This window comes from Equus przewalskii, chromosome 15 (genome assembly GCF_037783145.1).
Source record: "Equus przewalskii isolate Varuska chromosome 15, EquPr2, whole genome shotgun sequence".
NCBI lineage: Eukaryota > Metazoa > Chordata > Mammalia > Perissodactyla > Equidae > Equus > Equus przewalskii.
In genome coordinates, this window is record NC_091845.1 from 41,743,215 (window position 1) to 41,768,736 (window position 25,522).

At 43.6% G+C, this 25,522-nt stretch overlaps 1 protein-coding gene across 2 annotated transcripts in view; it reads left to right on the forward strand.

The window, feature by feature from the left end:
• LRRC2 (leucine rich repeat containing 2) overlaps positions 1–25,522 on the forward strand; it is a 33,502-nt gene that overhangs the window by 4,319 nt on the left and 3,661 nt on the right. Inside the window, exons 1-8 of one of the 2 annotated variants that reach the window (XM_070575617.1) lie at positions 379–448; positions 7,210–7,353; positions 10,056–10,263; positions 14,676–14,832; positions 16,730–16,866; positions 20,321–20,466; positions 21,871–22,023; positions 24,620–24,756. In XM_070575617.1, the coding sequence (XP_070431718.1) occupies positions 7,229–7,353; positions 10,056–10,263; positions 14,676–14,832; positions 16,730–16,866; positions 20,321–20,466; positions 21,871–22,023; positions 24,620–24,756 (1,063 nt within the window). In that variant the 5' untranslated portion in view covers positions 379–448; positions 7,210–7,228. Of the gene's footprint in view, positions 1–378; positions 449–7,209; positions 7,354–10,055; positions 10,264–14,675; positions 14,833–16,729; positions 16,867–20,320; positions 20,467–21,870; positions 22,024–24,619; positions 24,757–25,522 lie in introns of those variants that run through there. The other variant, XM_008520333.2, reaches the window with a different exon arrangement.

The following is a 25,522-nucleotide window of genomic DNA, read 5'->3' on the forward strand; positions in this document are numbered from 1 at the left end:
AGGTCCCCCTGACCTACCTGCCCCTCTGCGCTCCGGCCCGCCAGGCCGTTCCCTCCTGGGCTAGTCGCTCTTGAGAATGTCTCCAGCAGGGGGCAGCTGGGCACGAAGCTGAAGTGTGCTCGCTGCTTGCAGGCCCATCGCAGGCAAGCACGGATGTGGGGTGTGTATATATGTATATATACAGGGGAGTTTTCTCTTTTGTTATATAAGTACCCACAGAATACCTTCCACCTGAGGCCTAAAATATTTACCATCTTACCCTTTACTGAAAAAGTTTGCTGACCCCTGCAGGAAAGCAAAAGTTTTTTCCAGGAGGAATTTTCGTTTCCACTGTGAATCCAACCCTTGAGGGTCTCTGATTGTTGACATTTTCCCTTAGGACCTGGAACACGAAGCACTGGAGAGGAAGGAGCCTGAGGACACTCTGGCCAGCGTCCTTTCTGTCGCAGTGAGCGACGTCATCGTTCTCCCCTCTCCTAGTCCCCCTGTTTTCTCCTCTGGGAGATGCTCTGTGGCTGTGGGTAGCGCATCCACATCTAGAGGCTGTTCTCATGATTCTGCCATTACCATGCAAAGCCAGATCTCCAGCAGGGAGCTGGAATCAGCTGTCACCTTGGAACCAGGGACCTTTGCTGTCAAATTCAGGGAGGACCCAGACTGAAGCTCTGCATTCTCAGGGGGCCTCAGGAGAGGCTACTCAGTGTAGAGTTTTCTCTAAGAGGCTATTGCTTTATTTGTACTGAGGGTCTCTAGACTGGATCTTGTAGAGGTGAAATTTTCTCTTTTCTTCTTCGGTGTAGTATACACGTGATATTTCTATAGTTCTGCAGAAAGTTAATGCTTAGGAAATTACATTTTATATATTTGCCTGAAAGACCGTGTTGACCGGAGTTTGTCATACAAAGTAGAGATTAGCTTTGTAAATTTGCCAAGGGACCTTCTCTCCCCCAAGCTGCTAAGTGACTGGCGCCTGTGTCTGTCCCTGACATCTGCCTCCTCTCTGCTCCTCAATGTGACTTTGTTCCTGGATGGAGGGTCTCCTACCTGTCTGGAATGACTTGTGGGCTCTTGTTGTAGAACCACTTTCCCGATCTCAGTGCCCTCCAGTGGGGGCTGCTATCTTCTGAGTTAAGGTCGAATCTGTCCAGTTGTCTAGGGAGGCCGGCCCTCAGCCCTGTCCTGCACAGGATGCCAGCAGCTGGGCTGGACCTGGCATTTAGGAGCTGGTATTTCTTAGCTTCCCAGAATCTCTGGATGTTACGTGTAGACCTCCAGCAAACGTAGTCATCACTTAGGGTTCTTAGAGTCACCGGTTTTTATTACACACATTTGCAAACAGAAAATCTTATGGGCAAGACCCTGATTTAAATCCTGGCACATTCAAAACCCCCTTAACTGAAGAATAGAAACTCTTTCTCTGCTTTGCAAAACACAGGGGAAATGGTGAACGTGATTAGATGACAGACAGGATATACTCTTTCCCACCAAAATACTGAGACTAAGATTGATTTCCCACTATTTAAAAATAGAACACAAAGGCCTCAGAAGAGACTATTCCTCTAAGACGGGAACTTGAATTACGTTTCTCCACATCGATGCGTAGAAATTAACGAGCAAGGATTTTTTAACGCAGGGGCAGTCAGTGAACAGATCTGGTTACTTCTCAAGGATTTACTGGCCTAGGAAGATGTAAGAAACTCAAGAACAGAATCTGAGCCCTGACTGGTTGATCCAGAGCGCACACCCTGCACAGTGAGCGGTTCTCGCTGTAATTATTCTCGGCTGACTGGGCGGTCTACACTGCTCAAACACACTTCACTTTACTTTGGCTTTTTGGCTTGCCTTTGCATGTAGACTTGGATTATGTGCAGAGATTTCCTCAAAGAAACTAGGCTGCCTGATTTTTCCTTTTTAAAATATTTTTCTCCATCACTGGCTATGGACTTAAATCTCTTGTTTTCAGGATGAAAGCAAAAGCTCAAGAATCTTGCCATTCCTTTCTGGAGGCTTTATGTCAAAAGCCACAGCCTTGAGACCTTTGCAGCTTAGGTGCTCCCGAGCTGCAGATAACAGAGTAAGGAAAATGGTAAAAGAAAAACTGAACATAGAGATTTCCGGTTCTGGGTAAGATGGGGTAGGCCCACTCCACCCCGCCTCTTACACTAGATGGGCTGGCAAACCTGCACAGGACACACGGAGCAGCAATATGAAGCCTCTGAAAAGTAAGCGATTGCGAGAGAAGAAGGGAAGGACACCTGAATTCAAAGCACCACAGAACCTGTGCTGTGTTGCACATTTTTTCCCTCCAGTATTTCCCAGCCTGGACTCAAGGCAGCCCGAAACCCAGAACTGGGCACCAGGGCACCTAGTTTTGCTCCAGGAGTGAAATAGGGACTCCTAATGCTCAGAGACTGGGGGTACATCCTGTTTTTCTTTTTCTTTTCTCCATCGTCTTGGGCCTCAGCCCCCAGCAGATTCTGCAGTAGTAGCGGAGGCGGGGGTGGGAGAAGGCTGGTGGCGGTGCTCCTCAGTCACCCAGACCTTCGAGACGGGGATCCTTCCTTCTGATCAGAGGAGCTGTGGTCCCCAGGGGGTGGGGAAAACTCTCATTGCTTTTTTCCTCTCATAGTCTTGCTGCTGCTTGGCCCTGACGCTGGTGCAGTTGGAGGAAGTGCACGGCTCAGCAGGGTAACTAAAGCCCCAGCTCTCTGGCCAGAGGAGTGAAAAAGGGAGCCCCAGGAATCAGGAGAGAACCAGGGCAATCACGGAGAGGGAGGGGCTTGGGAGAAGAGCCCATAAGGTTGTTTATGAACTTCTGGGCTCATGCCTGAGCTGCATACGCATGGATCCGACCCAAACCAGCATGCCAATGTCTGTTAGAACTGAACACCAAGATAGACCATCATCCCCGTCCCAGATGGCCGCTGAGTGGTACCTATGGGACAGCTGAGCAGCACTGCTAAGATAGAAGACTGATCTGACAGGGGAACCACAACCCACAGAAGACAGGTTGGAATGTGAGGTCTAAACCAATTGATCACCTACTGTGTCAGTTATCAACTTCCTGCCTCTCAGCTCTGTATGCACCCTTCAGTGCATAAACTCTATGATGGACGATGGAACTCCTCTAAAGTATTCATCCTTTAAAGTGAACACCACATTAAACTTTCTCACTAGAGGGTACTGGGAGGACAGTGTAGTAGGAAGAGGTTTCCTGCCTTTTCCAGTGTGGGTAGGGGATCAGCAGTGTGGGACATCTCTTGGAGCCTGCCCCAGCCACAGGCCTAGAATGGAGTCCTCTTGCAACCTGACAGCTTTGGCTGGCAATAACCTTTCTGCAGCTCTCTTGACCTAGAAAACAGAGCCTCGTGTAGCCCGTGTGCTCTGAAGGCCTCCTGCCCATGCTAGTACTTGGACTCTCTCTGCGAGCCTCCATGGGGCCTGCACATGGCCGCCCATGTACACAGCAAGCTGCTGTCTGCAAGTCCCTGTGTGGTCCACACTCTGAAGGCCTCCTGCCTGTGCTGGCACCTGGACTCCCACTGCATGCCCGTGCCATCAGCTGTTGATCAGCTGGTCTTCCACCTGCACTCTAGCAGGCGGCCTGTTAGTTGTCCAGCAAGCTGGACCAGCCTGACCAAACCAGAGGACGTCTCTGCTATCTGGTGGGCCGGGCTGAACTTCTAAAATGCAGTCCAAATCCCTTCCAAGTTTGTCCTTTCTTGGGTGTTCTCCCTCTGCCCTGGGGTATAAATGGAAAGAAAGCATCAGCAAAGAAATAGAAGATACAAAGAACTAAATGGAGATTTTAGAAATAAAATAGACAATAATTGACATAAAATACTCATTGGATAAGCTCACAAACATAATGGAGGTGACATAGGGAAGAGTTAGGAAACTTGAAGATAGATTACTGGATATTATCGACCTGAAAAAAAGAGAGGGAAAAATATTTACCAAAAATGAACAGAGCCTCAAGAATCTATGGAACAATCCCGGAAGACCTAATATTGTGATATCAGAGCCCCAGAAGGACAGGAGAAAGAGTACAGTGCAGAAAAAAATAGTTGAAGAAATGATGGTTGAAAACTCCTAGATTAGGTGAGAGATATAAACCTACTGATTAGAGAAGCTAAGCAAAACTGAAGCAGGATAAACCCAAAGAAATCTATGCCCAGACACATCATAATTGAACTAGGGAAACCAAAGACAAAGACAAAATCTGGAAACTAGCAAGAGAAAAATGATGTATCACCTACAGGAGAATTATCACTCAAATGACTGTCGATTGCTCATCAGAAACCCCAGAGGCCAGAAGAAACCAACACAGTATTTTTAAAGTGCTGAAAGCAAAGAATTGTCAACTCAGAATTCTACGTCCAGCAAAAATAATCTTCAGGAATGAAGGTGAGAAAAAGACAGCTTCAGATGACGGAAAACCGAATTTGTCAGCAGACCTCCTCTAAAACAGGTGTTAAAGGAAGTTTTTTAGACAGAAGGGAAATGATACCAGAGGAAAAGTGGGGACAACAGGAATGAAGAAAAACAACAGAAATGGTACATATCAGGGTAGATATAATGAGCTAGGCTTCTCCTCTTGCATTCTTTTTGTGTTGTTTTTTTTTTGGTGAGGAAGATTCACCCTGAGCTAACATCCACTGCGAATCTTCCTTCTTTTGTATATGAGCCACCACCACAGCCTGGCCACTGACAGATGAGTAGTGTGGGTCCACGCCTGGGAAACAAACTGGGCCGCTGAAGTGAAACACACCTAATTTAACCAGTAGGCCGCTGGGGCTGGCCCTCCTCTTGCATTCTTTACATAAGTTTGATGATTGGAAGCCAAAAATTTAACATTGACTGATACAATACATAGGACAACTACAACATAAAAGTGACATCATAAAGGTGACCATTATGGTAGTAAGGTTTCTACATGTCATTTGAAGCAGTCAAATATTGTTTCTAAGTACACCATGAGAAGTTAATCTTGCATCTTATACTCCCTAGGGCAACCATGAAAAAGCAAAGACTACACAAAGAAACAGTGTCAAAACACAATAGAGAAAATAAAATGGAATGCTAAAAAATGTTTAGATAACACAAAAGAAGGCAGCAAAGTGTAAAAGAGGAAAACAAAAGAGGGATAAACCAAAAAACGGATAATAAAATGGTAGGCCTAAATCTAAGCATATCAGTAATTAAACTAAATGTAAATTACTTAAACACACCAATTAAAAGACAAGGATTGTCAGAATGGATTAAATAAATGATCCAACAAGATTCTGTCTATAAAATCTCACATCAAATATAATCGAATATTTAGGTTAAAAGTAAGAGGATGGAATCAAGAAAGTGAAAATACAACGGACAAAATGGGAGAAGATTTTTGCAAATCGTATATCTGGTAAAGGACCTGTACGTAGAATATGTAAAGAACTACTACAACTCAACAATAAAAAGACAAATAGCCCAATTAAAAAATGGGCAAAGGATCTGAATAGGTGTTTCTCCTGAGAAGGTATACAAATGACCAATAAGCACATGAAAAGATGCTCAACATCTTTAGTCATCAGGAAAATGCAAATCAAAAACACAAGGAGATACCACTTCACACCCACTGGGAGAGCTATAATAAAAAAGGCAGCTAATAACAAGTGTTGAGAGGATGTGGAGAAACTGGAACCTTCATATACTGCTGGTGGGAATGTAAAATGATGCAGCTGCCTTGGAAAACAGTCTGGCGGTTCCTGAAAACGTTTAACAGAGTTATCACGTGACCTTCCAATTTCACTCCTATGTATTTACCCAAGAGAATTGAAAACATGTGTTCCACCCAGAAATTTGCACCATTTGCACCTTTGTCAAAAATCTCCTTTAGGTAAAAGAGTTTTAAGGGAGACAAAAGACAGTTCCAGACATCAGAAATTAAAGAAAAGAGGGGAATAAATTGGGGTCAGCATCTTCAGCTCTTCACACTAAAATTATGGCCCTCAAACGTTCAGCTACACAAACATAAGCCAGTTCTCCCACTCATATTGGCAAACCATTATGGAGAGCACGCACTGAGTCAGAAGATTAAATATTTGGTTTTGGAGAGCACGCACTTGAGTCGCAAGATTAAATATTTGGTTTCGTATCCCCGCGGACTGCTATTTAGAAGTGTCTGGAATTGGAGCAGAGAATATTCAACAGCCCTACTGTTTGTCGACACTCTGTGTGTTTGTGCAAATCAGGAAATGGATTTAGCCAGATTTCGATGCTGTAGGTAGGGGAATTTAAAACAATATCTAGAAAGTTATTTTACTTAGATAAGAGAGGGAAGTCTGGCTTGGTGGAATGAACACTGAAACACACTTTTATGCCCTGATAATTTTTTTTTTGTCGGTGAGCAAATCACTTAAAACATGCAGTAAAGATGAGGTGGGAAAATAAAAAGAGAGAAAGCTCATTGAGCGGCCTGAGAGTGATGCAATCTGGATGCAAATCTTTTATTCACTTTTCATTCATTCATTCACTCATTTATTCATTCAACAAATATTTATGGAGGGCTTATTATGTGCCGGGCACTGAGCTAGGTCTCACTGGAATGCGATGGCCAAGATGCACCCGAGTCTGGCTTTCCTTGCACTTAAGAGAGATCAGCAGCTTGTGAGGGTTCATGCTACATGGAAACCTCACAGGACTTGTGCCCAGTCTGTGGTCTGTCCCGGGGGGAAAGTGCTCAGCAGGGCTTGGTGCAATGTTTGGTTTTGATACTAAATTGTGGCTAGTGTGTTTCCTCAGATAAGCTGGTGTGTGTGTGTGTGTGTGAGTGTGTGTGTGTGAGTTCTGAGTAGTTCATCAAGCTTACCCTTGATTCTGTTGCAACCTGCTGGGAAGATGAGATGCTAGTAAATTCAATAGAATGTGGAACCAAGAGGCTTGAGGAATGCCCGGGGGGCCTTGGGAACCCACGGTTCAGCCACCAGGTAGGGAGACAAATGTGATGTTCTGGAGGAGATGACCCCAGGTTGAGTGTTGAACTTTCACTTACACAGAGTACTATCAGACCTTAATAACATGAGCAAACTCCCATCCCAGAGGTAACAAGGCATTTCGTCATTACTTAAGACAATGGATTCATTCATACTTCATTTTAAAGTTCACGGTAAAACTATTTTCTTCTGTGTGTGTGTGAAGCTGACATATATATATTTTTTTAAATAGGTAATTTCATGCTCCCAAAATGGGACATAAAGTGGTCGTATTCGACATTTCTGTCGTCAGAGCCTTATGGGAAACTCGTGTCAAGAAGCACAAAGCTTGGCAGAAGAAGGAGGCAGAAAGGCTCGAGAAAAGTGCACTGGAAAAGTATGTGGTTTCTGTACTTGCCTTGTAGCTTCTTTAGAGGACAGGGACTCGGCAGGGCCCGCTGTATTGTGAAGGGACTCGTTTCTTCTGGGATTTCTCATTGTCGGTGACGCTTACTCATAGGACTTCAGAACCTTCACACTGTTGCCCAGAATGAACATTCGATTCCAATAACAGTAACACCCACAACTATAAGAACCCACATATATAGCAGGCACTGTGCTAGGCATGGGGAAGACAGCGAAGACACATTAAATTCCTCTACAGTAAATTCTGTAGAAGACTGCTTAGCTGGCCTCACTAGGCTGTGTGATGCCCTCCACACCCGTGTGAGCCCTGTGACGGCTGCTCTCTGTCGTGCACTTCAGCCCTCACTTCTTGAGCGAATGCTAGATAGGATTCATTGTGTTGATGCCATTTTTACTTGGATTAAAATGATGTAATTTGACTATGGTCATGTAAACTCATGATGTATGAGTAAAAGAGAGTTATCATGTATGTGAAAGCTAAGTTGAGTGCTTTGGAAAAACTGCATTTATGATAAACATGAACCACACAACTGAATCAGCACCGTAGACGACTGATAAAAGTATGACAAGCTAGAAAGGTCGCACATTCAGGTGGGCTTGAATGTCTGTAATTTGTATTCCCTGGGAAGAAACCTAAACTGGAACTCTGGGATGATGCATTATGGGTGTGGATTATATGAGAAAGGTGGAATGGGATTCTGATTGGTAGGTCTATTTTTGAACAAAGTCCATGACCCTACACCAAGTTGGCAAATGGTGATATAATTCTGCCTTTTAAATTAGAAACAAAATGTGTAAGGTGCGAATGTCTCTTTATTCTTGGTTCTCCACTTTTATGAACTATTTGGACCGAACAAATACCTATTCTGATCATGCTTGATAATTAAGCTGCTACTGTCAGCATCACAGTGTTCCAGTTGGTTATCATGATCCTCAATTTGAAGACAAGGAAGTTGGGATCTAAGTAACTAGCCCAAGTTGACACAGCTGGTAAGTGGAGGATTTGACCAAGCCCTTTCCCCTATGTAATGCTGTAATCATAGAGAGTCATAATGTCTTTTCACTTGCCACTAATCTGAGACTGTCCAATATGATGTGGATCTTGAATTTAATAACTGGAACCCTCAGGCTGGGCTACACCCGCAGTGGTGGGTCTGAGTGATCTGCGCTAGCACGAATTACACAAGGTCCCAGGGCTCCATAAACCCAACGTGGCTCTCAGCCCTGCTCCAGCTTCCTCCCCGCTCCTAGGATCTGGGGTTACTCTAAGGTAGGACAACTTGCTGAATGGGGAGCCAAGCTGTGGCTGAGGTGACTCCCTGAGGCTTCTTGGATGGGGAGCTACCTGCAGAGAGCTGGGGTCCACAGATTGTTCCCTCAGCTGGTTTGGGGTGGTATTTGCCTCTTGAACTCGGCCTTTCATTGCAGTGGGAAACTGCTTTGTGTCCAGGTTCACACATCTCACGTACGTGTGTACATGAGATTAGGCTTGGTGCCAGGGGACTTTCGCTAGATCTGATCTTATCCTAGGACAGAAACTTCTTGGGGCTTCGTTAGGCTTTTCTAGTTCAAGATAAGAGAAACAGCCATCAGATTGGCCTGGCAGGTGAGGAGAAAGTGGGGGGTGTGGGAGGAGGAACGTGCGTGTTCAAGCAAGAAGCCTATTCCAGGACCTGCAAAAATGAATGTAGTAAATTTATCTTTTTTGCAGGTATTTTTGAGGTTCCACAATCTGATTAATACTGTGATTATTAGCACTATTTGAAGGTTAACCTTTAGTTTCTCAAGATGTTTCCTGTGGGGAAATTAATATGTTGAAAAACTGATGAATGCCTTACCATAAAAAAGCAATTTATCTGGTTAACTTAAATGACTAAAACAGGCAAAACCCTCTAGCTCGCTCTGTTATCTCACCTCATGGCATTTCATTTTGTAATTTTGTATTTGTCCCATGAAGTACATACCACAGCCTAAAAACTGTAAATGGAGATAAAATACAGACTCCCACCCTCCCTGAATGAAACCCCGTCATTTAGGAGAAGAACTAGAAGAGCCATCATTAGGCTGTACGCGGGGAGTTTCTCATTAGGGGAGGCTATTTGCCATCTAGGCTAGGATTGTGGGTTCATTTCCTAAGGAAAGGGTATTTTATTTGCATACTTATTAATAACAGGTTCACCTACAGGAGTGAAATTTCCCAAGGTGGCTGATGGATGACATTCTAAAGTCAGATATTTTATAAACTGGGGCTGTCTATATATTTCTATCCAAATGCTCTTGAAAGATCAGCAAATTCCTGTAGCCTTGTATTTTTTAAAAACCTGAGTTGGCACCACATAATATCAAAGGAAATTGTAATTAATCGCATGCATAGGTAATTTTGGTAGAAATTTTAGCCAGGAATTCCATCTAACTCACTTCCTCTAATTTTTTAGTCAAAGCTGCTAATAATTCACAACTCTGAGGGTTTCAGATGCCCCCTACATTCCCCAGGCAGAGGAAACAAGAAAGGAGGGGTTGGCCGGAAAGTGGAGAGCAGGGCTCCTGTCTCCTGCAGCAGGGAAATCGCCGGTAATGACGACTGCGCCTGCGCCCCGGGGGCCAGGCCCCTTCTGTAGGCAGTTGACGGCGATTCCCCAGGAGAGTAACTTCGGCCTCTGGTGCCCGGTTTAGGATAAAGGAGGAGTGGAACTTCGTGGCCGAGTGCAGGAGGAAAGGCATCCCCCAGGCCGCATACTGCAAGAATGGCTTCGTGGACACCAGCGTGAGCCTCCTGGAAAAGATCGAAAGGAACTCCCTCACGAGGCAGAGTTCACTTTCCAAGGAGAGAGACAAACGGAGCAGCCCGTTTGTGTTTGAACTTTCCGGGGAGCACTGGAAGGTGAGTCGATGTGTTTTGGCGTCTAAAGCAGATGGATGCTCAGTGCAGCGCGCAGCTCACGTCCGCCTTGGCCAATGAGCGCTCTTGCCTTTAGAGAGTTTTCCGTGGATGCGGAGGAGCCGATCGCCTGCTCTGAACCGGGCTCTCGCGTCCCTTCCTCCGTGAGAGTGTAGTCCTGGAAAGAGCGGTGAGATCCGCTTGGATCCCTTCGAGGCTGGGATGGGCTGGGACTCCCGCGGCTCTCCCCCGGATGGCACAGCCTTTAAATGCTTAATTCTGCTACCTTCCCAGACATTTAAAATAACTCTGCCTTTTGTTTTTAATGAACTGAGCCTTTCACTTATCCAACATTTCCTCTGTGGGTGGTGACTTCTGACTTGTCACAGTGTGTAGAGCAGCAAAGGAACTTCAGCAGACCCTTTTGCCATATTTCCTCTGAGATTCTAAGGTCAGGACAAGGATGTGCCCTCATTCTTTCCTCTGGTGTGGACCGGCGCTTCCTGCTCCCCCTCCCCGCAACCTGCTGCTTTCTTGGCGTGGCATCTCCAGGGCTGGGCTACCATCTGACGTTTTCTGGCTGAAGCGGGACCTGGGATGCCATGGGCAAATGAACCTGGGCTACAGTCCGTGTCAGTGGGACGAGGTTCTCTGTGACCTGCTTCCATCTCTTTTTATCCCGCTATTTTGTGGCTGAAAGGACTCTGGACTGGGAGACTAAATATTTGGGGTCATCCTGGGGCTGTACTTGATTGGCCATGTGTCCTGAGGCAGTTTACTGATTTTTAAATGTTTTATCTTCTTGTCAGTACAGTGGTGCTAATGCTTGCCCTGACCCCCTCTGAGGGCGTTATGAGGATTAAATGAACGGATATTCTGTGAGCCGACTTGTTAGCTACACTGCCCTCTATACTGGGAGAGATGGTTGCTGTAAAAGCTCTTTGGTGTTCTTTCTCCTGCATCCCTATCATTGAGATCTGTGGGTACACGGGACACTGCCTCTTCTGGGGCAGGAAGGAGGGCTTGCCTGGATTTCTAGTTAAAGACAGCTGGTAGATCATTCTCACGTGGCATCATCAAACATGATCCTGGCTGAGCACGTACCCTATAAGGTCACCCAGCCCACCTGGAGAACCTGAATGGAGTTCTCTCGGCACCGGATACCTTTTGAAAATCTTCTTAAAGAGCATTTAGTGAGTGCCTGGTGTGGGTTATGACTCAGCAGGCTCTGGGAGACCCCGTAGTGGACTGTGTGACACCGTCTGCATTACTCGCAGCCTTTTTGTCCTACTCCTTCGGTTGCCTTAAACGGTACCCTTCCCTGATTGGAACCCCTCAAGGGAGGACTCTGGGACCCAGGCATTCATTAGTGTGAATTTCAGTTGCTGATTTCTTCCCCCAGAGAGATCTATATTTCAGCCTTACCTCTGATGAAGGAGTGAGAAGCTGCATTAAGGGATTTTCACCATCTTAGACTTCTCCTTGGCCACCATGGAGCTCTGGCCTCTAACATCACACCAGGCAGTGTGCCCGGCTCTGCAAGGGGTCACTACGCGGTGGATGGGGCTGTGGAGCTTCTGGGGCCTTAGGGACAGGGTGGGAGAGCTCCGATGGGACCCCTTAGGGCTGGCTGCGGGGCCATGCTCTGCGACTGGGTGTGCCTGATTGGGGTGGGGAGCCGATCGTTCCTGCTGTCAGCCGAAAGCCCTTGGGCGCTGGACTCTGCTCTTTCAGAGAGATTTCCTCAATTTTATTTGCCAACTCTTCAATGGAATTTTTCATATCTACTATCAAGTTTTTAATTTCCAAGAGTTAACTGTTTTGTGAGTGAAGGAATCCTGTGATGTGGCTTTATTTTTCTACTTTTATAGATATCTCTTAATTTTACCTTTAAACATTTTGTCCGGTTTTTATTTCATGGGGTAATGGCTTTTGTTGCCTGTCTTGGGATCCATAGCGTTTTCGGGGAAGTTTTCTTCTTTCAGAGTCTCTTTTCCTTGTAGGGTGTTTGTCTTTATCTGGCACGTTGGGGCTCTCTGGGAGGTCTGCAGATGCTGGGCTTCCTGAGCACTGGTGGGCTTCAGTTTTTGAGGGTCTTGCTATAGAGCCACCATTTCACTGGCACACGTCCCCCAGGGAGGGCGCTTTTCTGACTTGTCTGGAGCTGGTGAGAGCCCTCGGGGGAGGGTCCTCTCCTTCCTGCAGGCAGGGACCACTGGCCTGGCAGCCAGTGCTTCAGGAAGAGAGGAGGGCGAGGGGTGGGGAGTCTCAGCATTCATCATTCATCCTCTGGTGGCTGCCTGCCCTGCCCTAGATGTGTCTGAGGCTCCCCATCCAGGGACAATGTTTAACCTCTCCGGTGGGTAAGCCTCAGTCTCATACAGGGGCAGTTGCTCTGTGACGCGGATGGGGGTCAGGGATCTGGTTCTTAGACTTTGACCCTGCCCTCCTTCTTTTAGCCTTGTGCTCAGCTCCCACCTCCAGACATGCCTGGCTCTTTCGTTACCGTTACCGGAGCCTGGAGGGGGAGGCAGGACATCTGGTGAGAAGCTCAGCCTGTGTCTCAGTTGTTCCCGCTGCTGCTGCTCTAAGATCCCTTTACTGTCATCTTTAATGGAATTCTGGAGAGGAGCAGAAGTATTTGTGTATGTTTAATCTGCCGTTTTCACCCTACTCCTTTTATTTTTATTTAACACAATATCTTAAGAGTTTTCTCATGTTATGAAAAATGATTAGGAACGTAATTCTAGAAGGTATAATAATCTTTCACGGGTGCCATTATTGAATGAGCAAAATGAGAGGAGTTATTCATGAGGCACTCAGTAAATGGATGCCTCAATAAAGAGGGTGTTGGTGTAAGCCTGGCGTCGGCTCCCTGGTGATGCAGCTCTTCATTTTGCATCCGCTGCAGGAGGAACTGGCTGCTCTGGCACGGGCTGCATTCAGATCAGGTCTGATCTAAGCATCAGACCCTGTGCTTGGAACGCCCCAGGCTTGGTTTAATGTTCTGCTGTCACCATCTTGAACTTCTTTTTTTTTTCTCCCCAAAGCCCTGGTACATAGTTGTATATCCTAGTGCAAGTCATTCTAGTTCCTCTATGTCAGACGCTACCACAGCGTGGCTTGATGAGCAGTGTGTAGGTCCGCGCTCAGGATCTGAAGCGGCAAACCCCTGGCCACTGACGTGGAGCGTGCTAACTTAACCACTTGGCCATAGGGCTGGCCCTTTGAAATTCTTAATAATTTTTAGCAAGGGGACTGCATTTTCATTTTGCACTAGTTCCTGAAACAGGGTATTGGGCCCTTACCCTAAGTGACTCATTGAAATGTCTTTGGGTTTCAGTTTTCCTCTTTCAAATGGGTCTTAGTACTGCCCACTCTGCCTGTCTTATGGTACTGTGACGTGAAATCATATATAGAGTGAAAGTGTGTTTTGTGAGTTAAAAGCTTAACCCACATATCCGATAGCAATGATCATAAAGCACATTACACATACCAAGTACCAAGCAAGAGGGTCACGGTGCACTTTCTGATGGCTGCCCCACCCGCCTACCTGCCTGGTGGAGTGCCCACCCTCCCCTCTGCGCTCCTGCCGCACCTGGCTGACTGTGCCCTGTGCTTGGCTTCAGTGAGGTCAGGGACATGTGCGCCGTCCTCATCTTTGTTCCATCCCTTCAGGACTGAGGACACCTCGTTTGTAGTCGTGGTTCGGTAAACACTTGGGAAACTGGATTTCCTCAATAGCCTCCCTAAGGTCCCCCTGAAGCCTTTGAGCGTTTCTCAACACCTTTACAGTTTTATCCCAAGGCACTTGAGCCAGGGGCAGCCTCCGATATCCCGCGTTGCTGTCCGTCACCCAGGGAGATGGTGCGCCTGGAAAACAGCGGTGCCTGGGCTGGAATTCAGTCTCCTCGCTATTTCTGGTGCTCTTTCCCTGTTATAAACTCATAAAAACATTGAGAAACTTGGCAAAGCAAGTATTAGATGTTTATCAAGTATTTTAAAAAGTAACTACAGAGGAAGGGAAATGCAGCACAGATTTTAAAATCAATGCCTGGACAGATTTTATTTTTAGAAGATGTGAAATTGGTATGTTGTAAATAAATATGTGTCCTGGTATGAGTATGAGCCTGGTTGTCTGTTCACTAGGCATTTGATTTTAATAACCTGGTGAATTCATGGCAGTGTTGAAATTGAGCTAATCTGCTTTTGTGAAATTATTGACAGCGGCAGCGTCTTTGCTTTCTTTTTGAAGTGGCTGTAGAGCTGGCGTTAAGCCTTAACACTCTCGCGCACGCTCTCTCACTTCTTGCTTTTTAAATAAATGCGTGGTTTAATCTGACTTTGTGCACACTGCTGCTCAGCTCTGACATTTTGAGGACTAGTTCTGATGGACATAATTCGTTCTGTTCTAGGAGTTCCCAGATGAGTTGAAGGAGCAGACGCACCTCAAAGAATGGCACATAAACAATACCCTGATTCAAATCATTCCTACATATATTGAGCTGTTCCAAGCAATGAGAATTCTGGATCTGCCCCAAAACCAAATCTCCCGTCTTCCAGTTGAAATCGGTACGTTACTTAGCAGGAGTCTTCAGGCCTCTCGTCTGGTGGGCAGCCAGCTGGTGGGCAGGTGGCGCTGCTCCGTCTGGCCCCGGAAGTAGATGGGCAGGGCTGTTTTGTGTGTCCCCAGAGCTGCTTGTTCACAGTGTCCACTGTGGGCGGTGATGCCACGGCCACATCTGCATAACTCAGTGCATACAGACGTTTGCCAATTGCTCAGAAACTGCAAGTCTCATGAGCGGGCAATGCTGTGTTTAAGAACCTTTTGTTTTATTTCTTTTAGTTTTAGAGGTACAAACATGCAATGATATGTTCATTGCAAACATAAAATGCAATATATTGTTCCCATATATTAGTCCATTGATTAGTTTAGCTTATTATGTCATTTTGATCAAAATTTTATACTTTTCAGCCATCTTGTTGTTCAGTTGCATCATCTTAAAATGAAGACCACCGTGATCATCACTGCTTCTCTTTCACTCGAGGTGTGAGGGGCAGAGGTCTGGGGGCTGCGTGGAGCTCCATTTTTACAGCACATTCTCCCCTGTCCTCCCCAGGAGAGAAACAGTCTTTCCTTAATTTATGTTGACCCCCTATCCATCCTGCTACTTTGACTACAATATTGACTATAGGCTTGCAGTGTATACCAGGTGGGTGAGTTAGAGGGGCCACTGATTTCAACAGCATTACCATCATCTTCCAACAAAATTGACTCAGAAATAACACTACCTCCAATATACTGTCTTTGTATATTTCCCTTTCTCGTTTGTAAAGTGGCAAGAAATTTGTATTTTGAGTGCCTGTTCTGCAAAAGTAAACAATGATTTTGGTTTTCTAATTTAAAAAATTAGGTTAAGAATGTTAAATTATTCAGTGTCTTGGAACATGCGTGACACCATTTCTGGAATATGAAATATATTCTCCCTTCTGCCAGTTTCCAGTTGGAACTGATTATGTATTAATTCAGTCAAGACAGAATTGGGATACAGTGTTTCTCCATCAATCCAATTATGGCCTGTGATTCTTAGTGTCTTTACTTCCTGCCTGTGAAAGGGACTTTTGTTTTTAAAGCATATTCTTTAGGAAGCATGATATGTCATAATTAAATCAATGCCAACATGAAACCAAAGATAAATGAATTACGTGCGGTCTAGAAACAGTCTTCTTGTTTGAATCATTTACCGCATACATAAAGCTTTGTGCATATTTTCGTCCCTAGTTCACTTCTCATTAGAGCCCGCCAGTAGACCACAGCTGGTCACTGTGCTTTCTAGGAACTATTCTAGTCTTCAAAGCCATTGTGTGTTATTTCATTCATCATGTGAATTTCAAAGGGTTTGCACTCTGTGGGTGCTGGGGCCTGACCCAAAATACACGGAGGACAAATCCCCCGCATCCACCTCGTCTGTAGTTTGGTGAAGGGTTAAAGAGTGAGCAAAAAATGCTCTGATCAAGGACCAAAATGCTCAGGATAAACCATGAGCAGACATTTAATAAAGAGTGCTTTAAAAACAAATGCGGGGGCCAGCCCCGGTGGCGCAGCGGTTAAGTTCACACGTTCCACTTCAGTGGCCCGTGGTTTGCCAGTTCAGATCCCGGGTGTGGACATGGCACTGCTTGGCAAGCCGTGCCATGCTGTGGTAGGGGTCCCACATATAAAGTAGAGGAAGATGGGCATGGATGTTAGCTCAGGGCCAGTCTTCCTCAGCAAAAAGAGGAAGATTGGCAGCAGATGTTAGCTTAGGGCTAATCTTCCTCGAAAAAAACCCCAAAAACAAATACAAAATGATGTTTAATGCCTTCCTCGTCATCATTTATGCAAAGGTTTTTCATCTTTTTTTGTTTTTTGTTCTTAAAAGACCTCAAAGGATCTACACCATGGATATTAATTTTTTTCTGCTGACAGGTCGTTTGAAGAACCTAAAAGAACTCAATGTGAGTTTCAACCGTCTGAAGAGCATTCCTCTAGAACTGGGAGACTGTGAAAAGCTAGAGAAACTGGATTGTTCTGGAAATCTAGAATTAACGGAGCTCCCCTTTGAAGTAAGAGAGAAAACATTTTGCACTATGATTTATTTTTATTGGGTTTATCACGTGGACTGGCCTCTAATACGGGGAAGAAGTTTTAAAAGATGAAATCCATCTTTATTATATCACATTTTCCTGACATTTCAATCACCTTATACCAGATATTACAAGGTCTTTAAAAATGTCTTTACACTGGGCCAGGACCTGATTTAAATTCAGAAATGCTATCAAAGGAAAATTAGGCAAAAAAAATCCTATTTTCACAAAAGATATTTAATTTAATGCCTCTTTAAAGTGATTCCTGTTGTCTATAATGCAAATCCTGATTTATTTATCCACAGTGATGAAATAAATTGGAAACTGTAGGAAATAACGTGGATAAAATTTTTAAAAATTTTTATGTACTCGTGACAAAATTTGTGGATAACTAAAGTAGTTCTATAGATAGGGTTTAAGATGTCCATTAATTTAAAAACATTCGTTAGTTTCTTTTGGTCTGTATTCATTGGAGACATGATTTTAAATAGTTTTTATTGCCAAATAAAACTCAATAGCTTCTTGTGCTGAAGAGAGAGAAGGATCTCACAGTCCTGCCGATAGTGAATAGGCTGAAAATTGTGTTGCTGGTGAGGTCCAGACAAGGCCGGGGCCACTGATTATAGTCTTAGAAGGGTGTTATTCTCCTTTCCTGAAAATTTCTGGGTGAGGAAGTGGCTGCTTCTCCTCTTAGCACCCAGCTCACCCCAGGAAATGCCCGGCAGTGGTCCTGATGAGGGTGCACAGCCAGGGGTCATGATTCCCTGCACAAGTCTGCTCTCTCCCCAGACTTCCCCAGGTTAGAAAATGACTCAGTCTTCTCTTGGATGTCCAGGCTGGAAGCAAGCCAGCTCATCTCTGACCTCTCTTGCTCCCACGCCCCATCTCCACTGGGTGAGTCAGCCCTGTTGGGCATGCCCTTCAGAACACGTCCTGTATCTGATCACTGCCCAACCCCTTTCCACCACCACCCTAGCCTAAGCCCGTGTTGTCTGTCCTCTGGACTGGGACAGTAGCTTCCTAGACTAGTCTCTCTGTCCCTGCTACTTTTTCCCCCTTTATTGAGACAATTTACATACCATAAAGTTCACCCATTATAAATGTACAATTCACCGTAATTCACTTGTAGGACATTTCCATCACTCTCCTAAATTCTGTCTTGCCTGTTTGCAGTTAATCCCCACGAGTGGCCATGCTAGGCAGCACAGACAACCATGAATCTGGTGTTTTTTCCCGGCAAACAGCAATTTACTGCTGATTCCCCTGACCTACGTTGACATCTGTGGGATCACATGTGCTCTGGACATAGACTGTAGGCTCTTTGCTTTGAAGGGGATTCAGTAAATGCACAGTGTTTGTTAGAACTCCGCAGGTGGCTCTGTTTGTTACAGTCATTCACTGACTCTTCCCATTTATAACTTCACTAATTCAATCCCAAATGGTTCTCCATGGTCATAAATTTCAACCACCTGTTCAGACTATGGCTTATTCAACATAAATAAAAACTATGTGGCTGAGGACACACTGCGTGGTCATCTTAAAGGGAGTATCATCTGTGAGGGTGTCTTAGCCTTATGTGCCCAACTTGTATTTATGTAAAGGAAGCACACAGTACCCCTGGTTCCAGTCCCTACAGACCCAGGAAAGCCCTGCTTTGCCTGAATGCCATACCTAAGTGCTGGCAACTTTTAAAAAATTTTGATTAAGAAACCCCATAACATCAAATTTACCATCTTAACAGTTTTTAAGTGTATAGTTCAGTAGGATTAAGTATATTAACATTGTTGTACCTGTTGTCATGAGAGTATTTCTTAACAAATAATTGATAAAATCCTGATTTAAAATTCAGATAAACAGCCAGTAAAATGAATGATCTATAGAAATTAAGGGAGGGAACACCAGGAATTCTGAGACAAAGGTAAAGACCATGAAACTTCTGTGGAAATGGATGTTCTGTTTACTCCAACTCAATGTCAGATCTTTATCTGGACACCATTGGAATTTTCAGACAAATAGAGTTACTTTTCAGAAGAGTTTATGAATGTTTTCTTTGCCTTTGATGAAAGTAGCTGGTGGGAAGTCACTTTTATATCCAAGTAATTCCTCTCTTTGCTAGTTTAATGCCACTCTCATTTTCCTTATTCTAATTTTCATAAAAGTCTTGTTATTTCCTTTAAATATCCTCAAATTATTTTACAGTCTAAAAAATGCCCTTTCTACATTTATTGTAAAAAGAAGAAAGAAGAGAGACTGATGATAATCAGTCTTGATTTTTCTGCTGATCTGGTAACCCTGGCAACACAGGGTTTGGGCTTTAGACTGAACTGGGGGCACCCAAAACATCTCTCTTGACTGCTTATTCACCATCACATTTCTGTCTTCACATTCGTTTATGTAAATTCAAAACAAGAGCAGAATCAGAAAATGCCCATTCAATTGGATGAATTTGACTTGTGTTTCACTAAAGCACATTTGGCAATATGGAATTGGGTATTATATTAAGGTAAATAGAGCCATTAGACTACTATTTCTTTTTTCTCTCTGTTTCAGTAATACCTCCCGTTGGTCCAATGGACTTCTTACTGCATGACAGTTTTGAAAATGTTTTGAGAAGCAACCCAAATTTTGCTTATAGAATCTCAAAATAGGTCACTAAAAAGTAGGTCCTTCTATATTTCATAGTCACTACCAAACTTACGTAACCAAATCTATACATGAGGCACATTTCCTACTTTCTTCAATTTTCACAGATTTGCATTTGAAATAAAAAAGTATTTCCCTACGTATTTCAGTTACCATGTTAAAAACAAAAATTCTGGGTATAAGACATAAACAGTAGAGGTTTCTGACCATTTGCAACGTCACTTTACCAATTCCAATGTGAGTCTCCTTTAGATTTGCCAAAAGTCATGAAGGCGGTCTTCCCCAAGTCCTTCTGCTCTCTAAGGCTTGCACTTTCTCTCGTCTGTGACTTTGCACACGCTGTTCCTCACCTGGAGTTTCCTTCCCTATCTTTCCACCTGTCGAGGAACCTCAGGACCCAATTCAAATCCCTATTCTCTGTGAAATCTTTCCTGACCCCTGACCCTCACCCTACCATGATGTTGGACAGGTTAGTCCTTTGTTTATCTGCGTCACCCAACATTGCAAGTTGAAAACTTTTTCACATTAGTTCTTACCACCTATAATTGCACTGCTTGTTTATGAACGTATAAACTCCTCAAGGGCAGCCAGTGTGCTATTTATCTTAGCACTCCCAGTATGTAGCACAGTGAATGACACATCATAGGTGCTCCAACATAATACTATATTGATCTATTTTACACATATTCATAGAAATGCCTTTGGGAAGAGACAACAATCTAAAAATTATTAGTCAAACTTAATTCCCACTCTTAAAAAGTAATTAGCATATTTTGTTATTCCTTTCTAGTTAAGTAATTTGAAGCAAGTTACATTCGTAGATATCTCAGCAAACAAGTTTTCCAGCGTCCCGATCTGTGTCCTGCGGATGTCTAATTTGCAGTGGCTGGACATCAGCAACAATAACCTGAATGACCTGCCACAAGATATAGACAGGTAGCTACTTGCATTCTGAAGGTGAGGTATATGAATCAGTTACTAACGTCTTAAACACTGTTAACGTTTTAAACATACATAACACGTGTACGTTCTCTGAAATCAACTAATTTTCTGGAGAATTAGTTTGGTCTTATAGAATAAGACAATTCCCAGTGTGCGTCACACCTAGGTATGTGTGTATATCTGCATTTGAACACGTCTTCCTTGTCTCGGTGAACTTTAATTAACTTCAGTCCTCAATAGAATGGCACCATTAACTTCCCTTTCCTCCACAGCAGTAGAAAAGTAAATTTATTACGTATAGAATAGAAACGTATCACTCTATGTTTAGGATGTCAGTGAGGATAATTGTTACTAGTTTCATTTATTGATTTATTGTATGTAATCTTTCAAACAAAATTGATATGCTTAGTAAGATTTTCAAATTGTATCCTTGTAGCTATTTCATGTTTAAAAAATAACTGTTACACTGAATCATGTAAGATTCATTCATTCATTCCGGCAATATTATTAGGCTTCTGTATGGCAAGCCCAGGGAGCAGGCAGGGTTTAAAGTGGTGAATGAAACAAAATCTCTGGCCTCCTGGAGTCCACAATCTTCTTTATAAAATAGTGTAAGTGAGCTGTCATGACACAGAAGCCAAGAATGGCTCCGCCTTGAATGCTGTCTCATGTGATCTTTCTTTACTTCTGGTACATATGATGTGTACTACGCTTTCTAGGTTTATGAGACTACGTGGGAATTATTTGACTTTGAAACACGAGGGGAACTTTGTGCCATATTTGTGGGATCAGTCAAGATTTTGCAGATGAATGAAAGAAAAAACTAGAGGGGGGAATACTGAATTAGAACAAAATAGAAAACAAAGTAAAACATTTGGAGAATATTTTGCTCATTTCCTTTTCACTCTGCAAGTTTCTTCCTCTTTTAAAGTTAGAAAATACAATGAGAGAAGAGTAACTGTGCTTTCAAGATATACAAAAGGGAATATGTTGCCAAAATTTCTTTATTCTCACTCTGACGCTGGTATAGTTTCTTGCCCACGCCCCCTTAACCACTGGGAACACGGGAGACCCTCAGCGTGAGGGGTACATTGATTCTTTAGGCCCCATCATGGCCTGCGGTATGTCGTGCAATTTGCTTATCCTGCTGCTGTATCTATGTCTTCAACTGGCTATTAAGTCAGTAAAAACTAAAAAAAACCACTCAAAATCCAAATTATGTCACCTGGCATGACTTTATTTATTTAAACTTTAAAGTCAGTTTATTCTCCTAAGGGTCACATATAAAACAATTAAACTAAGTAGGGCTTTCCTGCTAGAATTTATTTGTAATTCACTTTGGTTTCCTTAACTGTGAAGCTAAGTCCTTGTGTTCTAATTCCTTCTATGTCTTCTTAGGCTAGAAGAACTGCAGACCTTTCTCTTGTATAAGAACAAGCTGACCTATCTTCCCTATGCCTTGCTTAACCTAAGGAAGCTCACCTTGATGGTCGTCAGCGGGGACCATTTAGTGGAGCTCCCAACTGCCCTTTGTGAGTCACCCACTTTAAAGTAAGTAGCCCAGAGTTCCTAGTAGAGACACATTCAGACGCAAGGTAAGGAACGAGGAGCATCCGGAGCCTGGGCACCTGTCTCAGGAACAGAGTAGACGGTTCTCATACTTTGAGCACTTGGTCCCAGTTCACAGAAATTCTGATGCCTTTCTGCAGGAATTTGAAGTTTTTGGGCAATGGCATCGATAGAGAGAACTCAGAGGATTTCTGGACAAATGCTCCCTGCTGGTTGAAGGCACAGCAGGGCATATGCCCAGGGCTCCCTGGTCCGTCACTCAGCACTCATGTCGCCATTGACCTGGATGGGTCAGTGGCTCTTGAATCCTCCCTGGTTGCCCCACCCTTCTTTGGATTTCCTTAAAAGAGCCTGCAAACCACCCCACGCTAAGAAAAACCATTCATGCAAATGTGATACAAGTAGACTCCAATTTGGGGTGAGAAATTGAACAGTCTTTCTGACCTTGGAAGTGGCCTTGAAAAGCCCACCTCCACCCTTCCCAGAAGCTGACTCCAGGGCACATTTCCTTGGGGAAAAACCACACATAAAAACCCCAATAATGGAAAAAGCACAGGAAGACCTTCACAGAATGAGAGACCTCAGCACGTTTATGGGAGACGTAGAGCAGATAGAACAGTGATGATGGGTGAAAATAGGATGAAATAGGCTGAAGCTTAGAAAACAAACCAAGAAACGAGCCCATGTGCCCTGGAGAACTCTGAAGAAGCTTGGTGGTCAGAAATTCCAGGTACAGGGAGATGCAGATAGGCATGGTGCTAAAAACAAAAGGAAAAAAAGGAAAACTTCGCCTCAACAGGCCATCTCCTGCCCAATCTCCTCCTTGATTCCATGGGGCAGACCACTCAGCACCAGCAGTCCAGCGCCCTGACCAAAAGCTGAGGTTTCCTTAGGGTGGCCCTGGGGAAAAAGCCCCTGGAGTCCTGTGTTTGGAGAGTGCCAGGGGACTGGCTAGCTCGCTGTCTGAGTGGTCACCCACAGAGAGGTGGCCCTGGGCAAACACTGCCGGCACGTGCAGGTGCCCAGCGAACATGTTGTTGCCTCATTCTCACGTATGAAGTCATCACCAAGCCTTGCCAGATAATTGTCACAGAAATATACGTACCATGGATTGATTTTCAATTTTAGAATCAAATTGCAGGCAAGATAGAAAGGTAAATATGGTTACAGATCAGAATGCAGAGGGTGTTGATATTAACAGTGTGAAAGTGAAAGTGCATGATGTCTGTGCTGTGCTTTGCAATGCAGCAAAAATTAAGATGGCCTGAGGGGTGGGTAGATGGATGGTATGTGATAAAGCAAGTGTGGGCAAAGGTTGAATGTGGAACCAAGATGGTGGGGACAGGGGTGTTCACTGTAAGATTTTTTCGACTTTTCTGAATGTTTGAAAAGTTTCATAATAAAATGAAAAAGTATAAGTATAGATCACAAAAATTGAGAGGTAGGAGGGTCGAGGAAGTGGAGAGAAGGGAAGAAATACCGCCACTTGATTGAACAACATGAAAGCGTTTGTCCTACAGTAGAAGATAGTTCGAATAGATTAAGCAGAAATAAGGACTGACCAATGGAAGAGATCACCTCTGGGATCTGAGAGTAACAAAGGGGTAGGGAGAGAGACTGCTGCCTTAAATAAAGAGTATCATTGCACTACTCAAATTTAAAAATATGTTCAGTCATTACTTTGATAAAAAATTAAAGAATGATAAAATATAGGCATATTTCTTTTTTTGGATTGGGAAGGACAATAAAAATTAACTCAGTGAAAGAGATTGCAAAGGAAAATTTGAATGAATCTGTCTACATAAGAAGTAAAACGTTTTTTCGCTTTCTCCATATTTAGACATTAAATAAAATTAAAAGGAAAATGAACTGGGAATATATATACTAAAATATGACAGCTATGTGGCTCATATCTCCCTTATATGTATATAGCTCTTCTACAAACCAGTGAGAAAGATGCTGACACCCAACACAGCAGGGCCTGTGGTTGTAACCAAAGACTATGCGAAGGGTTCCCTATTTTGAACTGAAATAATTATATCAGCTTTCACATCAAAGCATCTTTCAAAATTGTGAAGACGGAAGATCAAATGCCCTTTTAGCTTCTCTCCTCTAGATTCCTTTTTTTTTTCGTAGCAGTAGTCCATCTTTTAAATACCTCTTTTGTAGGAATTTTGTCTGAGTCTTTTTTAATTTAGCCATCTCATTTTAGAGTTTGCTGTCACTAATTGGGAGTAATATCAAACACAGGAAGACATCATACCGTTTTAAGGATCGGACTGAGAGAAAGTGTTATTGTCCACTTCACGGTCCCATGGCCCCGTCCTCTGTCTGTAGCTCTCATTTCCCCATCAGGCCTCTGAACAGTCTCTGCCTTAAGACTGATTCCATAATCCCGCTGGATCACTCCACAGTGGAATTCCACTGGTCATGCTCACATTAAATAGTCAACTGTGACTTTGGAGGATAGGTAAGAACTTGGGATATAGAATCATACAGGTTGACTTCCTATGAGAGGAATTTTGCGGTTAAAAACGTACAGGTGAAAATGTGATATTGTCCATATTTTCTTGAATAGATTTATAAGCCTTATGGACAATCCTATTGATAATACCCAGTGTCAAGATGGTGACGAAATAATAGAAAGTGAACGAGACCGTCAACACTTTGATAAAGAATTTATGAGAGCCTATATTGAAGATCTTAAAGAAAGAGGTAGGTTACTCATAGTTAAAATTATTTAAAATGAATATACAGAATTCCATTCATTCATGGATCAGATTTATTCATATAAGTCAAATTGACAAAAAGTTAATTGGTAAGGGACAGGTTACTTTGTAAATTATTTTTTCATTTACCAAAAAAAAAAGGGATAAGTTTCCTTAAAATACCAAATTTTCCTAGTGCACTTGAATTCTTGACATGTGATCAACTATTTGGCAAAGAGGCTGAGAAACACACTTAAAATGTGAGGATTGCATTACTAACTGTACATGAGGTTTTTGGTTTCTTTTTCAGGAAGATTAGCCCTGAGCTAATATCTGCTGCCAATCCTCTTCTTTTTGCTGAGGAAGACTGGCCCTGAGCTAACATCCATGCCCATTTTCCTCTACGCTATATATGGGACACCTGCCACAGCATGCCTTGCCAAGCAGTGCCATGTCTGCACCCAGGATCCAAACCAGTGAACTCCGGGCCACCAAAGCGGAATGTGTGAACTTAACTGCTGCACCACCGGGCCGGCCCCTGTACATGAGGTTTTAACTAAATGACATTGACAGAAGACTATCCTAGTTAATGGAAAATAAGGTTCCATTTCAAAATTCATTTAAACTCAACTTTAGAAAAAGTCATCTCTTAGATAAATTGAGGTACACTTATGTAAAAAATTACAAAAGGGGCCTGACCCTGTGGCATCGTGGTTAAGTTTGGTGTGCTCTGCTTTGGTGGCCTGGGTTTGCAGGTTTGGACCCCGGGCGTG